Source organism: Mesoplodon densirostris, chromosome 3 (genome assembly GCF_025265405.1).
Source record: "Mesoplodon densirostris isolate mMesDen1 chromosome 3, mMesDen1 primary haplotype, whole genome shotgun sequence".
Lineage (NCBI taxonomy): Eukaryota > Metazoa > Chordata > Mammalia > Artiodactyla > Ziphiidae > Mesoplodon > Mesoplodon densirostris.
Genome location: NC_082663.1, coordinates 122,216,003 through 122,230,922, shown reverse-complemented (window position 1 = coordinate 122,230,922; position 14,920 = coordinate 122,216,003). Strand labels below are relative to the sequence as shown.

Genomic DNA, 14,920 nt, shown 5'->3' with positions numbered 1-14,920 from the left:
GTGCTACTTATTAAACTGTGTGATCTTGGGCATGTTACTTAACAGCTGTAAACCTTGGTATCTTCATCTGGACAACGGTGATGATAAAGGTCCCACTTCAGGGTCATCATGAGGCTTAAAGTAGAAAATGCATGGCTACATGTCTTGGTAGAGGCTGTGAACCGAACTGCATCCCCTCCAAAATTCAAATATTGAAGCCCTAACCCCTGTTCAATTAAAGAAGGAGGCCATTAGACTGAGGTGACTTTAATGGCTTAGCAGCCTACATAAGCAAACCAAAACCTCAAGGTTAAGAAACTGAAACCAATCACAAACAACTAGACTTTCCCAAATAAGGCAACCGCTTAAGCTAGAGCCAATCAAATAATTTCCTTGCTTTGTTTCCACATCTGCTATATAAAAGTCTTTGCCCTACCTCCTGTTGATGGAGTGCTCCTAACCACTTCCGGGTTGGTTCTGCCCAAGTTGAATCAATTTTTGTTTAAATACACTTAAAAATTAAACATGCCTCAGTTTATCTTTTAACACCCTCAATGTGATAGTATTGATATTTGGAGATGGAGCCTTTGGAGACAATTATAGGTCATGAGGAGAGAATCCTCATGATGGGATTAGTGACCTTGCAAGAGACAGGACAGTTTCCTCAACACTTTCTCTGCCCTGGGAGAAAACAGCAAAGAGGTGGCTGTCTGCAAGCCAGGAAGAGGGCCCTCACCAGGAACCAAATCAGCCAGCAACTTGATTTTGGACTACTCAGTCTCCACAACTGTGAAAAATAAATGTTTGTTGTTTAAGCCACCCAGTCTATGGAATTTTGTTACGGCAACCCAAGCAGACTAACACAGTAGACTTAGTCCTGAAACCACTGGCTGTTAGTATGGGAAGAGAAGAAAAATCCTCATTGATGACTCTTCCCTGGGCCTCCGGAGCACTGCTGCCTAGAGACAAGCCCACCTGGCGACTAATCAGCATGCAGCTTCATTCCTGATGTCTTAGGAATAAGAGGGAGGCCGAAAAGAGCTTCCTGTGGAGCCAAAATCCCTCATCTGTGAATGCTGGACCACATCAGAATAAAGCCTTGTACAGAAGATCTCTCTTAAGAACCTGGAGATCAGTGTTTGATTCTTGAATTTGCACACTGCCTCTCTTTGAAGAACTTCTTATGGTTCCCATCATTTACTAAGTACCCCTTGATTGGATGCCTACCAACATGGCAGGCACTGTGTTAGGTACCCTGGAACTGAAAGTGAAGGAGAGCTCTTGGATGGGTTTAATAAGGTGAGAAGGAGGGGAGCAGGGTAGGGCACCTTCATTCCCATTCTGCCAGTAAGGAATCTCAAGCTCCCAAAAGTTAAATAATTCAAAAGATCCACCTTAAGTCATATACTTTATATATACACCTTATAGTGAATCTTTAGTAGGACAACGATGTGGTTCTAAGTCATCCAGGGTAATCCTTTAAATATTTACAAAAGGTTTCAAACCCAGCAAGGATGAGAAGATGAGGCTTGCTCATGAGCCCAGAGCACTCAAGTGGCAGAGCCTGGACTCAAACCCTGTTCTTCTGACAACAAATCCTGTGTTCCCTCGATGTGACCGCACTGTCCAGGACCAAGGGCAGCCCAGCCATACTCACCATCCGTATCCGTTCATCTTCAAGATTCCTGAGGACAGTGGCAAACTCCTGCAAAGACCTTGCTGAAAAAGAGAAAGGGGCCATGAGGTGGAAGTAGAGTGACAGGCCTTTGGAAACCCTTCCAGATACAGCTATTGTGTTATGGACTGAAATCCCTTGGCATATGCAGAGACCTAAAGACAACTCTTCCCAAGGCTCCCCTTATCTTTTCATCATTAACCACTAAGGATGACCCAGAAATGCAGGATAATCCACCGGGCACTCTAGCTAGGGAAGGGTTTCCTTCAAGGAAAAGACCTGCCTGTTCCTGAGAGAACCCAGGACTGATGGGATGCTGGCCAGCTCCCAGGCTCCAGGCTGGACCGGGCAGAGTTCCTCTTTGGAGTTCAAGGATTTCCTGCCCAGGATTTGACCTCCTCAACCTTTGTTGTGGGGTTGCGTCAGAACCCAACCTTTTCTTTGCACCAGAGCTAAACAAACAACACTGCTGGCATTGGAAGCCACATCTCTGGCTTTTCCTTGGGTTCCTCCTCTCTGAGTCCTCAAGCCCCTTATTATTGCAACACAGCTGGCAGCACAGCAGTCAGATGTGGACAGTCTCTTTCGCAGGGATTATTCCAAAGGCAATAAGCACTGCATACAATAGCCCTAAGGATATTCCAGACATTCATGTAATGCTGGGAAAAACATCTGTATATTCAGGAGTTACAACAAAGATACGTTTTCACTGCTCTCAGCTGTCTCCCAATTCCCTCTGCTCATCCCCAGATCCTGATTTTCTGCATGCTAACAGGGAATCCATAAGCATTTGGTGACTTAATTCAATGTAACTTGCTCAACTCTTGCTCACTTAATGGAGTCCACCAAGATGCCCAATGGAAGAATAAGGTGCAATGACTAGGCCCTGACAAAGACAGGTGTCTTGACATTGCAAATCCTCTGTGCTCAGTGTTGCCCTCAGAAGATGGACAGGGGATGGTGAAGAGCGACACGGCGCAGCAAGCTAACAAATGGTAACCTCCGCTCTCAGCCTCTTGTTAAATAAGGAAAATTGCATGGGAGAGGCGGGGCCGTGTCCCAGATACGGAGCTCCTCTCCCCATCCGAAGGCAGCGACAGCTACATAGCTCTAGCCAACTGTTGCCAGGACAGAATGAGGGGCCGGCTGCTCAGGCTCCCCAATTTTCAAAGAAGCTAGAAAACTGGAACTTTACATAAATTCAACTTACATGGTAATTCAATTTTAAAAAATGAGTGCCCAAGGAAACATGGCTGCATTAGGACCTCAGCCCATGAGCCATCACCTGCAACCTCTGATCTAACTCTTCTCCCATCTACCCATGTTCTGCTTTTGCTCTAATTCTAAAGTACTGTGGTTGGGGGAAGGACGTTGCAGAGCCAGCCAGAAGCAGAACGCTAACAGAGGGCGGAGATAGGAGCCCCACAGCGAACCTTCCCGCTTTCTCCTGCAGGCCGCAGGGTGAGAGCCACTGCAATCCCAGGGCTCTGAGGAGAAGCCCTGGAGAGCCCCGGGCCCTGACCTTCACTCAACCCTGCCCGCTCCACTCTTAATACTGACTTCTTAATTTACAACACTTACATACTCCCTATTCCAGGGGAAAGACTCAGAGAGGACATTGAAAGCTGTGGCACACAGTGAACTTTTTTAACTCTTGCATGTGGTTATGACTTACCTATGCACATTTCATCATCTGTTTCTGCATCTCCTATGCACTGAAACTTAAATTCATTTAAGGAATCTGCAAATTTCCGCTTCGCTGAAGACAAATCTAGCAAAAAAAAAAAAAAAAAGAGAGAGTAAAAAATATGAATTACTGAAATAAACCTGTTTTCATGTTTCCTGCACCTTTTAGTCCTTTTACTAATACAGCAGCTAGCAGATCTGTTCCTGAGTCCATCTCAGAGCACAAAAGAATGTAAATTCAAAAGAGTGAATACTTGTTTATAACATGAAATAATTCAGAAGTTAATATTTTTGCTACATTTGCTTTCACAAGTCTGGTCCTCACTCTCTAATTCCTCCGGCTACGCATCGAGTCCTGCCACCTCCACCTGACACCAGTGGGGGTCACTGAAGCTGTCCTCACATGAGACTCAACAATACCCCCCACCTCAGTGCAACGCACAAGGGAGCTGGCACAAAGGGCTTGGCACTTCACAGGCGCACCCGGACCTCCCCTTCCGACTCAAGGACGCGGGAGGCCCGAGTTCTCAGAACCCTCTGGGCTCCACTCAAAGCAGAGCAGCCGCCAACCTGACGAATCTCCACCTGAACCAGTTTCCTGGGTCACCTGGGTCACCTCGTTCCACCGCTGCCCCGAGAACAAAGCCCTGGCAATGTTCTGAGTTGGGGTAAAAACACACCCCACACGTGGTATCTATAAAGAAACCTCTTGGAGGCCCTTGTCAAATTTAAAAAATAAGCTTTCATTTAAGACAGTAATAAAAGCCAATGATCCTTCCTGAACCCTCAGCTTCTGTTAAGGGTATAAACCACCGAGGCACCTTTAAGTGGCCTGACAGACAAGGCTGCTCGGCACAAACATGCTTAACTTACTTCCACGTGCAGCCTTCCTGCAGATTAGGCTAATCATTCAAATTACCCTCGGACATGTTTCCCTCATTGAAGGGGAAATGGCATTATGTTCAAATTCCCAGAGGAGGGAAATATGAGGCATAACTGGCAACGAGGTCTGGCTTTAATAAGGTACTGGGGGGAGTGGAGGGCGGGGATTCTGGCTTCACAGATCAACAGAGCCTCTTGGAATATAAGCATCCATGAGCCTCAGCCCTTCTCTTTAGCTCGTAGATTTGTCCCTCGAGGTTAGGGGTCATGTTTTTTCCATCTGCTCGTTTGTTTCCTCTCCAGGTACCTGGCACTGCACCCTGACTCAGTACATGATGAATAACGCGCGTGTATGGAGGAGGGGGCTGGGGGACTGTACACAAATCCAGCTGCCAGTGTTGAGTTCACCGATCCCAGTGTTCATCCCAAGCAACGGTGCCAGTGGAAGAGCCAAGCAGGGCCGTCCTGCTGTACTCAGGTCTGAGGCTCCGACCACCGTATGGATACCAGGGGCTCCTGCTCCGGGACCACCCTCCCAACCTGAGCTCGGATGACGTGGGTCCCGAGCTAGCCGTGGCTTGTGCAAGGCCCTCCGCTCGCTCAACACCAGAAGGGGAAGGCACTTGGAGTGGAGGAGAACACAGGAGCCAACGGCCAGCAGTCTCTGGTCTCTCCCTGGTTCGGTCAATTTAATGGAATGGTTCTTGGCCGGAAGTCCAAAGATGCCAACAGGGAAATCAGGCATCTCTTAAGACTTGCCAACCCAGGCTGAGGAGATCCCTGAGAACACACATCAGTCCCTGGCAAGTCAAGAAAGAAACAGATGCATCTGAAAGTCAGAACGTTGTGGGGAGGAAGGACAGGGGCAGCCACAGGCAGGCAGGGAGAAAAGGAGGGAGAATAGTCTTTCCCAGACAAAGACAAAGCCCTCCGAGAGGCCCCACGTGTGGGGTGCATGGAATGTGGGCAGGTGGTCCTCAGTCTTGGCTTTGCCGGAATGTTTCCCTGATCAGAACTCACAGAGAAAGGCCTGAGCAAAGAGTAAGAACAGGACTGTTTCTCTATCCATTCAGCAACCCCCCTGTGCCTCCCCAATAGGGCAAGCAGGACTCAAGCTGGACCATCTTCTCAACAAAGTGGAAAAAGAGAGAAAAGTCAGCCAGGCTTGGGAAAGCTCCCAGCACACACCTGAAAGGCCATGCTGCCAGGGGCAGCTGCCAGGAAGGATCAAGGAGTGGCTAATAATGCAAGACGGGGCCTCTGTGGGGCCTTCCACAGGAGACCCACTGAACCAGGAGCAGGCCTGTTAGCTTACAACCAGGAGGTAACCTGATTTCCCTGTGCGGTGGCACACAGCACACCCGAGAAGCGCTGTGGGCCCCACAAAGCCGATAAAGAGGCCGGTGCCCTGGATGGGAGATTAGGTAACGAGTCCTGGTATGGAGTCAGTACTGGGCTGTGGGCCCAGGAGGACAGCTGGGTAGAGTGAGAAGCCCAGTTACTGGAATCTGAAAAGGAACTCACCATGGGCTTGAACGACACATGCCAGACACAGCATTCTCTGGGTAAAGGTACAGTGGACGCCTGCTGTTTCCTTGTTCAGCATCTACTCCCCAACTTTAGGAATATCATCTCCAGCTTGCTTTGGAGAACCTCCCTTCTCCACCTGCGTTACATGGGGTCCTGCTTCTACACTGGTCAACCCCTTCCCCAGCCCCCTGCCCTCATCCCAACCTCCACTGGCCCCTGGGTTCGAGTTGCAGCTCCACCATTTACCAGCTATGTAGCTAATCCTGGGTTAGTCATAAAGTCTCTGTCAACTCACCTCACAGAAGTTGTCATCCTCTGAGTGAGGAGACCTACCGAAGCTGCGGGGCTGTCGGGAGAGCCAGCGAGACACACGGGGGGAGCACTGTACGCTGTCAGCTTCAGCTCTAGACAAGGCTGGGCTACTCTGCCTTAATACATTAGTCCTGCAGTAACAGGACCCAGGGAACGGAAGCATGATTACCCGTACTGAGAGCTCGGAGAACTTAAAGGACTGACATAAGAGCACACAGCCTCTAAGAAGTGGATCTGCAACTCGAGCGAGTCCTCTGAACTGAGGTCCGTGTGGGCACACCATGCTGCCTCACCCCGTTCAGATCAACTCCTCTCCATTACTTGGGACAACAGAGAGGACATCAAAAAGAGAACACCCGGGCTTCCCTGGTGGCGCAGTGGTGGAGAGTCCGCCTGCCGATGCAGGGAACACGGGTTCGTGCCCCGGTCTGGGAGGATCCCACATGCCGCGGAGCGGCTGGGCCCGTGAGCCATGGCCGCTGAGCCTGCGCGTCCGGAGACTGTGCTCCGCAACGGGAGAGGCCACAACAGTGAGAGGCCCACGTACCACAAAAAAAAAAAAAAAGAGAACACCCAAAAGCCACTGCCTCTTGGCTACTGCCACCCAGTAAGAGTGCTGGCATCTTATGTAGGTGATCATGTGGGATATGCAGCTGCACAGAGACTTCTTTCTGGAGACTTTCACTCTGATGCTCACAGGAATCTCACATGCACATTCCAGTAAGAGGAGAGGAGAAGGCAGGGAGGCTGGCGCTGGGTGCATGCCAAGCTCCGTGGCCCCCTGCTCATATAACCCCACTGTTTCATGTTCAGGCAGTGCAAGACACAGCGAGCAGCCAAGCAGAGGCAATAATATTTACTTTGCAGAAACATCTGTTGCTAGAAAGGCAGAATGCTGGCCAGAGTGGAGAGAAGGCGTGACTGGCAGCCTCTGGGGAGGACAAGGATCTGTTTTACAGAGTAAGTAGGCTCTGCCGCGGAGTGAGGAGACCAGGCGGGTAGGGATATGGAAGCAGCTGGAAGTCTGGGCCCTGACGGGCTGCTCCTAAAGCTGCCTGCTCACTCGGGGACCAGAGAAAATTGCCCTTCTCTTCCTGGAGATGCCATGCTCTGCCACAGCAGACACTAATTCTGCAGAGTTTAAGAGAGTAAACCAAGCATAAACCTTTCTTTCACCAAAACAGCTGGTTTATCCTAATTTTTTAAGTTAGAATATACCTTGATTTACACAAGCTTTACCAGTAATAGCACAAGTCAAGCCACTTCCTTTTTTTCCTTTGTAAAACTTAACACACATGTGCACAAACACACAGGCTCGTGAACACACACATAATGAAGGACTCAAGGTCACCTTACAATTATATTTATTTTCAGTGCATCTGACCTCCAAAGTTACCAAGATTGGATATAACTACCCTTAAAACGTTTTGCTACTCTGTCACATGTTCCTGGACTTAGAAACTGATTACAGTTAATAAAGACCAACTGCCGAAAGAAGCACTTGCAACAGGATTGGCCTCCTGGCTGCTTAAAACACAAGAACGCCAAAGTCCCCAGGCCTTGTTAATCTCTCCCTTCTCTGAAAGCCAATTACACTTACACTCTGTGCCCCATCATCCTGCATTTAGAATGACTCCGGAACTATTCATGAGTGGTTTTGTATCACAATGCACAATGAGTGCCTAGGACAGGGCTGAACAAGGTAGCCCTCAAAGCCTGTTGCATCCATCTGATTGGCCACAGCAACACAACTTGGCTTGTCTGGAGTGTCTGAGATTCCCCAGATGAGAGGACCCACCATGAGAGCTGAGAGGTGGACGTGAGCCCGAGAGGTTACAGCTTTTCCCCGCAAGCCCCATTCCCAGGTAAAACTTAACACACTCAAAATGAAATTCTCCCTCCCCTCCTACCGGCTCCCCAGAGAGCCAACCAAGGGCCCCTTCCTATGTCCCTCATTGGGCAAAGGGCACCATCATTCATCCTGCCACACAAGTCAGAGTCAGACACCCATGCGTCGTCCTTGACGGCAACGGTGTCCTTCCCAAGTCTGGCCATTTTGCCTCCTAAGTATCTCGGTTCTGCACTCTCCATTACTACCAGCAACCCCTAAACCAAATACCCCCATTGCCTGGATAACTGCAGCTGCCCCTCCCTGGTCTCCCCACATCCACTATTGTCCCTCCGGCAGTTCTCCACCCAATCGTGTCGGCTCCAGCAGTGAACCCTGCAACGGTTTCCCAGAGCTCTAAGAACAAAGACCAAAGTCCCTTCCAAGGCCTGAGAGGTCCTGCAGGGTCTGGGCCACCACCTCCCAGTGGGCTCTAGAAACCCTGGCCTCTGCCAGTTCCTGGAACGGGCCCAACTCCTGCCTGCAGCCCTCAGCTCAACAATTCCTTCCTCCAGGAAGCCTTCCCTGACTCATCTAATCAGACCAAACCCTGCCCCAATTTCCCTCCCAGAATCCTATGTACCTCTTCTTCACAGCAATTTTATATCGCTCAGGTAATTATGTGATTAGTATCTCCCTGACTTGTAAGTTCCATAAGGGTGAGGACTGTGTCCCTTCATGCTCACCACTGTATCCTCAGCTCATGTATCCTCAGAACCTAGCACAGTGCCTGACTGAGAGCGGGTGTCACAGAAAGAACAAAGGGAGAAAGGAAGTCAGGCACTCCACTAGTTCATCACACTCAAAGGTGAAATTCCCGATTTTATGCTTGATGAGTGAAAAAAAAGCAGATTAGGTACATTAGGTGAAACTTTCCAACTTATGTAAGTCTGGTTGGAGCTTACATATGCAAGAATGTGCTTACTGTTAACATACAACCACCTGCCCTGATGCTGTCCATTGAGGAAGATTCCCACGGAGCTGAAGAAAGAGCTGGCAGCATGCACGTACAGTAAAACCTTCTCTGCACCAAGTGACCAGGGAAAATGAGCTACGAACACGCCAACTGTTGGTCACAGCTAGGTGTCCCCTTTCAGCCCCAGCACGTCCCCAAGCCTGGAGCTAAAACAGATGAAAGAAGCATTCCCAGCTGACTCTTCTCTCTTTCCCCGTATCTGGGCAAGCTAAGAACACATCCTACCAAAACCTGTGCTTGGAGAGAGGCATTTCCCCAGGTCTGCATGTGGCATTTTAAACTGAGTAACTGTAAGAAAAGCAAGCGACGTCCCCTTGTTAAACGCCTGAACGCTACATTATATAAGCAAAAAGAAACAGACCATGTTCAAATCTTACAATACTAACATTTGTCTAGTTTCTGTGATGTGCAGCCTTGCCTGTGGCCTCTAGATGGCGAGCAGCTGTATCAGAGAAGGTGTGCCAAGACTCAAGGAGAAACAACAGGGCCAACCTTCAACCTGTCCCACTGATGAAGACACCCACCGGAGAAGCAAATGTCCAGGGGACATTTGTCAATCAGCAATGGAGGGAGGGGCCCTGGCCTCCATGGTGGGGAGAAGTGTCCTAATACATTCCAAGAAGCTGTGTTGATCTTATCCATTCAAGCCTGAGACATGGAGGGATGAAGTCACCACCAAGATGTCTCTCGCATTCTTTCAAATCTGGCTGGAGAAGACTCGGAAAACCTCTCATCTCTCCAAAGGGTGATATACCCACCAACCACAACACCCACGGCATGTCACATAATGTGCATTCTGATTACACACCTGCATGCTTTCCCTAAGGCCATTTCCCCTAGAACTTCATTTCCTAAATGAGGCCATAGCCAGCACTGACTCCAGAGAATCTGTTTTTTCAACCAGAGCACTAAGGGTAATTAAATTTTCAGAGTTGATTTTTAAAATGAAATCAAATAGAGAACAAAGAAAGGTGTGTCATCCTTTTCCAGATGAGGTTTCTGATTCTATTTGCATGAAAACATCCTTCAAGAATATGGGAGACCAAACCCACCTTAATCTATATCAAAATAACTTTAAATATATTATGCATTAGTTTATTGGATACTTACTGTGTAATATGTACCTACTAAGCAATTTAAATCATTTTGTCCCTACAACCATTGTACTGAGCACGTATTATTACTCCCATTTTGCAGACCAGTAAACAGACTCAGAGAGGTTAAATAACCTGTCACAGCCACACAGTTAATAACCGGCAGTTTAAGAAACCTGGTCTCACCGATCCCCAAACTCTTAACTATTATACCATATTGTCTAATTTACTCAAATATTTGAGAATCTAATATCAGTGTGCTCAAAGGAATAAAAAGATGACATGTACACATTCCATATCCTGGAGGAGAATGCAATTTAGAAGGGTCAATCTGTGTATACAAACATAAATTAAAGCAATGCATGCTAAGGCAATCTGAGAGTTAAAAGAAAAAAAAAGTAGCCACCGAAGTGTAAGAGGGATACTATTTCAGCTGGGGCCATTGAAGGAGGCTTCCCAGAAAAAGAAAAAAAAAAAAAAAAAAGAATAGTAAGTGGTATTTGAAGTGCACCTTAAAAGTTCAGTAGTATTTGGATATCTAGAAATGGGAGGAGGTGCAGGGAAGGGAGGCAGGGGTGGGAAGGTATTCTAGAAGCAGGAATGGGAAGCAAAGAAATGCAAAAGGAGAGGACCTACCCAGAAATAGCAGGAAGCCCAGCTTTATGGATAGCAGATAAGACTGGGAAGAGAAGTTAAAAGGAATTGAATGCCAAGCTAACAAATTTGAACTTCATCCCCAAGGAAATGGAAACCAGATTTTTATACAGAAGAGAGACTAGATCAACTTAAACACTGATTAAGGCTTTCACTAAGGAGCTAGCTCAGAACTTAGTTTGGGAACTTCTACTCTGACTTTCCATCCCACTTCAACCAAGAACACACAACCACAGTCAAGGGGCTTTCTCCTTGTGGGATGACACCTCTCAACCTGGACAATGGTGCCCACCACTCAGCCTGGAGATAAGCAGAGCATGAGGGATTCAAAGAAACTCTGCTCCCTACTAAAAACTCCAAGTTCAGGTCCAGTTACGAGTGATCATTAGCATCATCACTGTATATACATAATCACAGCTGACCCTTGAACAACACGGGGGTCAATCATATAACTTAATAGTTGGCCCTCCATATTCACAGTTCTTCCACATCTGCAGATTCAACCAACCACAGACCACGTAGTACTGTAGTATTTACAACGGAAAAATATCCACATATAAGTGGACCCACCCAGCTCAAACCCACGTTGTTTAAGGGTCAACTGTATATACAAATAATGTATACAAAGACATTTGTATTTCCCAAGTGCTATATTAGCTTTTCCTCATAAGAATATTGAGAGTTTAAGTGATTACATTTGATCTTCTATAGATAAGGAAATCAAGGACTAGCTGAATGACACTGCATGTCACATAGTAAGTGCTTAATGAACATTTGCTAATCAATGATCATTATGTTAAGTGAGTCAGCATCAGACCTACAATGTATAAAAATTAATAAAAATTAATAAACTCTAATTAATCGTGTCAGGGGGCCAGAAGGGCAAGCTCTCATGTCCTACAAAGTTAGTGCTCAGGAGGAAAAAGAAAGACTTCCTCTTCTTGCCTGGCAAGAACTTAGCCAATGAGAGACTGTCACAAGTCAGCCAATGAAAAGCCACTATACTTTGAACTTTCAATTCTTCCAATGGATTTACTATAGCCCTCCCAGCTTCCTTCTCCCCTCTTTGAAACGGTTCTCCTCTCCCTGCTGGGCAGGGACTTGCATGTGGCTCACCATGATTGTAGACCCCAAAGGGAAAATCTTTGTTGATTCCAAATAAACCCACTTTGTACTAGAGAAATAACTGGCAGTCTGTTTGTTTGAGGTCAAGATTTTGGTGGCCCGAATGGGGATCCAGAGAAGACCCCCAATGACTCCAAGGCTGGTGAGCAAACAGGTGTGACACCCACTTCAAGCCCATTATTGCTCACTGCTTTTCTCACCAACCCTGGGGTTTGAGGGTAAGTTATTCTCCCTCTCTCCAAATCCAAGCTTCTGCCCTCTCTGCATTTTGAACCTCTGCAGATCTTATTTGGTATATATTTTTAAGACTTTGTCCTTTCTGGTTAAGGCCTTGTTCTATATTCAAGCACTCACCTGGCACTTCAGCCTAATTTTTGAAGTCAGGCTGTTCCAATTCAAACTGTGCTAGCCTTCAGTCCATTCCTTTTGGAATAGGGGCTGTTTCATTGGAACTGTGCCACTTCAGCCCTGGGCCTGATTCCTTTTGAAGTAGGGGCTGGGGCTGTTCTACTGGATCTGTGCTGTTAAGCCTTTGGCCTAACTCCTTGGGGACTGAACTGCTCTAGTGGAACTGTGTTGTTGTATCTTTGGCCTGACTCCTTCAGAATTAGGCTGTGTCATTAGAGCTGTGCTGAGCAGCCTTCAGCCCAACTCTTTCATGACCAGATTGTTCCCTTAGCACTGGCTGGTAATCAGCCTGCAGTCTATTTGAGCTGTTTAGGCTGTTTGAAAATTACTCTCTGCTTAAGAGAAAAACCTCTGAGAGATGGGAGCCCAGTTATGTGACTATTTTGAGGGCACTCCCCACATCGGGATTCCAGCCAATTTTGTTTAAATACCACAATCCTTCCTCAGGTGCATTTCTAACTAAATGGACCTACCTAACCAAAAGCAATTTAGAATATCAAAGCCATTATGGGGAACTTTTGAAATCCCCAAACTTTTCTTAAAACCGAATTGGACAACCACAACTCAAAAATTTCCAAAACTGAATGAAATGCCTATTTTGATTGGTATTTTGAGGCTTCTAAACATTATCAGAAGCCTAAAATTGTCTTTCTGCAAAATAAGATCTTAAGATTAACTGAGACAAACAAATGATTAAAGAAAGATAAAGTGGCTTCTGAAGCCTCCAGCTCCTCTTCCCGGGTTCCTTTGTCCCAGGCTCTGCCTCTGGTGCCATCTTCTTCCTTTCCTTCTCTGCCACCTACACGTCTATACCCTCAATTCCCCCATATTAATAAGTCTCTGGTCGAACTTCCCTTTACTCCTGAAACTCCTCCCACCCCCTTTTCCTCTAAACCTATGCTGATCCTCTAATTAAGTTTTCTGAGGATCCAGAGGCCAAACACTTAATTTCTTATATTCCCAAAGTTGAACTGCAAACCACAGTCAAAGATTTTCCCAAAGTAACCAAAAATCCTCACAGATTTGCTGGGGAATTTAATATAGCCATTCAAATTTATCAACCTTATTGCTCTGGCTTATATCTGCTAGTCATATGCTTGTAGGTGAAGGCCAGGCCCAGCATTGGATGAAAACTGCTAATAGGGAAACTCCTTAAGGTCCCTAGAATTACAACTGGGAAACCAGCCCACTCACTGACTTACTGTATTAACAGGCTCAGGCAATCACTAGGCAACTTCATCAGGCAATTCCTAGGGCTTTTCCAAAGTCTATTGATCAAAACAAAATTCAGGCATTCAAACAAAAATCTGATGAACCTGTTCATAAGTATTACAACTGACTTCAGATTATTTTTTAAAGAAATTCTGGTCTTCCTTCAGATATTGATTCCATTCACACAGCTCTTAACTCTATGTTTATTAATGGGCTAAACTGGGACCTTTCCCTTCTAGTAAAAAGGACCAGGATGGAATGGGAAACTATGTCCACTCCAGATTTAGTTAATCTGGCAAACCAGCTCTCTCACACTGTGGACGAGTCACCTAAAAGGAAAACTGCTATAATTCTTAATCTTCAACTACAGCAAATGAAGGCCCCCAAATGAAACCAAAACCCCCCTAGTTTCTGCTATTACTGTAAAGAGCCAGGACATTGGAAAAGAGATAACTACAAATTTAAGCACTTCAGGTACCTTCTGCTCTCTAACCAACCTTTCCAACGTCCTCCCAATTCTCGATGGTGGGGCTGCAACGAACTATAAAGGCTCTTCCCAAGCCTCCTTCTTAATCGGCAAGGAGAAATATTTCTCCAGATTATGGATGAATCTCTTCCAGTCCTGACATTGGAGCTACACTCTCAGTGCTCAACCCCACTATGACAAAACAGCCCCAGCCTCAGGATACTAAATGAGTTCAAATAGTGAGGATCTCTAATGAACCTCAAAAGGTTCCTGTCTCTGAACCTACTCCCTTTTGTGTAGGCTCTTGGAGAGATAACCCCCTTTCCTCTGTAGTTCCTCTGCCCCATCCATTTATTAGGCTTAGACTTCTTAGAAAAGTATCACGCTGAAATGTCTTTCTCCTAAAAGGGGAAAATAACTCTAGAAGTTGACAGTAGTTATCAAAGCAGCCAACCAAGTGAATTAAATGACCCTTTGACATCTTATATTTGGTCCATTTCTGATGATACTAGAGCTGATTCTGGAAACACTGATCATTTGTCCCTATTGAATCAGCTACCAACCTTCTTAGGGGCAAAATCTCCAACTGATATTGGCAAAATTCATAGCACACCTCGCATCAAGATTCAAATAGATCCCTCAAAACCTCTCCTCAGAATTAATCAATACCCTATAAGAAGCCCTTCAAGGTACAAAGCCCATAATAGAAGACTACAAGTCTCAAGGCCTCATTATCCCTTGCACTAGGCACTATTTCCTGTAATACTCTTATTTTTATGGTAAGAAGATCTAAGGGCCGAGGGTAGAGGTTTGTCCAGGACCCCTGAGCAAGAAACAACATGATCCCTCGACACCCTGCTGTTCTTAACCCTCATACATTACTAACATCCATTCCCACGAAAGCAAATTCTTTACTGTAATTGATGAATGCAGGGCATTCTTTAGTATTCCAGTTGAAGTTAGCCAGCACCTCTTTGCCTTCACTTGGGAAGAAAAAACAATTCACCTGAACAGTAATGCCTCAGAAATTTAT

General features: G+C 46.4%; 1 protein-coding gene across 3 annotated transcripts in view; it reads right to left on the bottom strand.

The window, feature by feature from the left end:
• Window positions 1-14,920, bottom strand: part of ARHGAP26 (Rho GTPase activating protein 26) — a 494,532-nt gene that overhangs the window by 372,900 nt on the left and 106,712 nt on the right. For all 3 annotated transcript variants that reach the window (XM_060093555.1, XM_060093556.1, XM_060093557.1), the window contains exons 2-3: window positions 3,330-3,425; window positions 1,637-1,698 (exon numbers count right to left, since the gene is read on the bottom strand). In XM_060093555.1, the coding sequence (XP_059949538.1) occupies window positions 1,637-1,698; window positions 3,330-3,425 (158 nt within the window). The remainder of the gene's footprint in view (window positions 1-1,636; window positions 1,699-3,329; window positions 3,426-14,920) is intronic.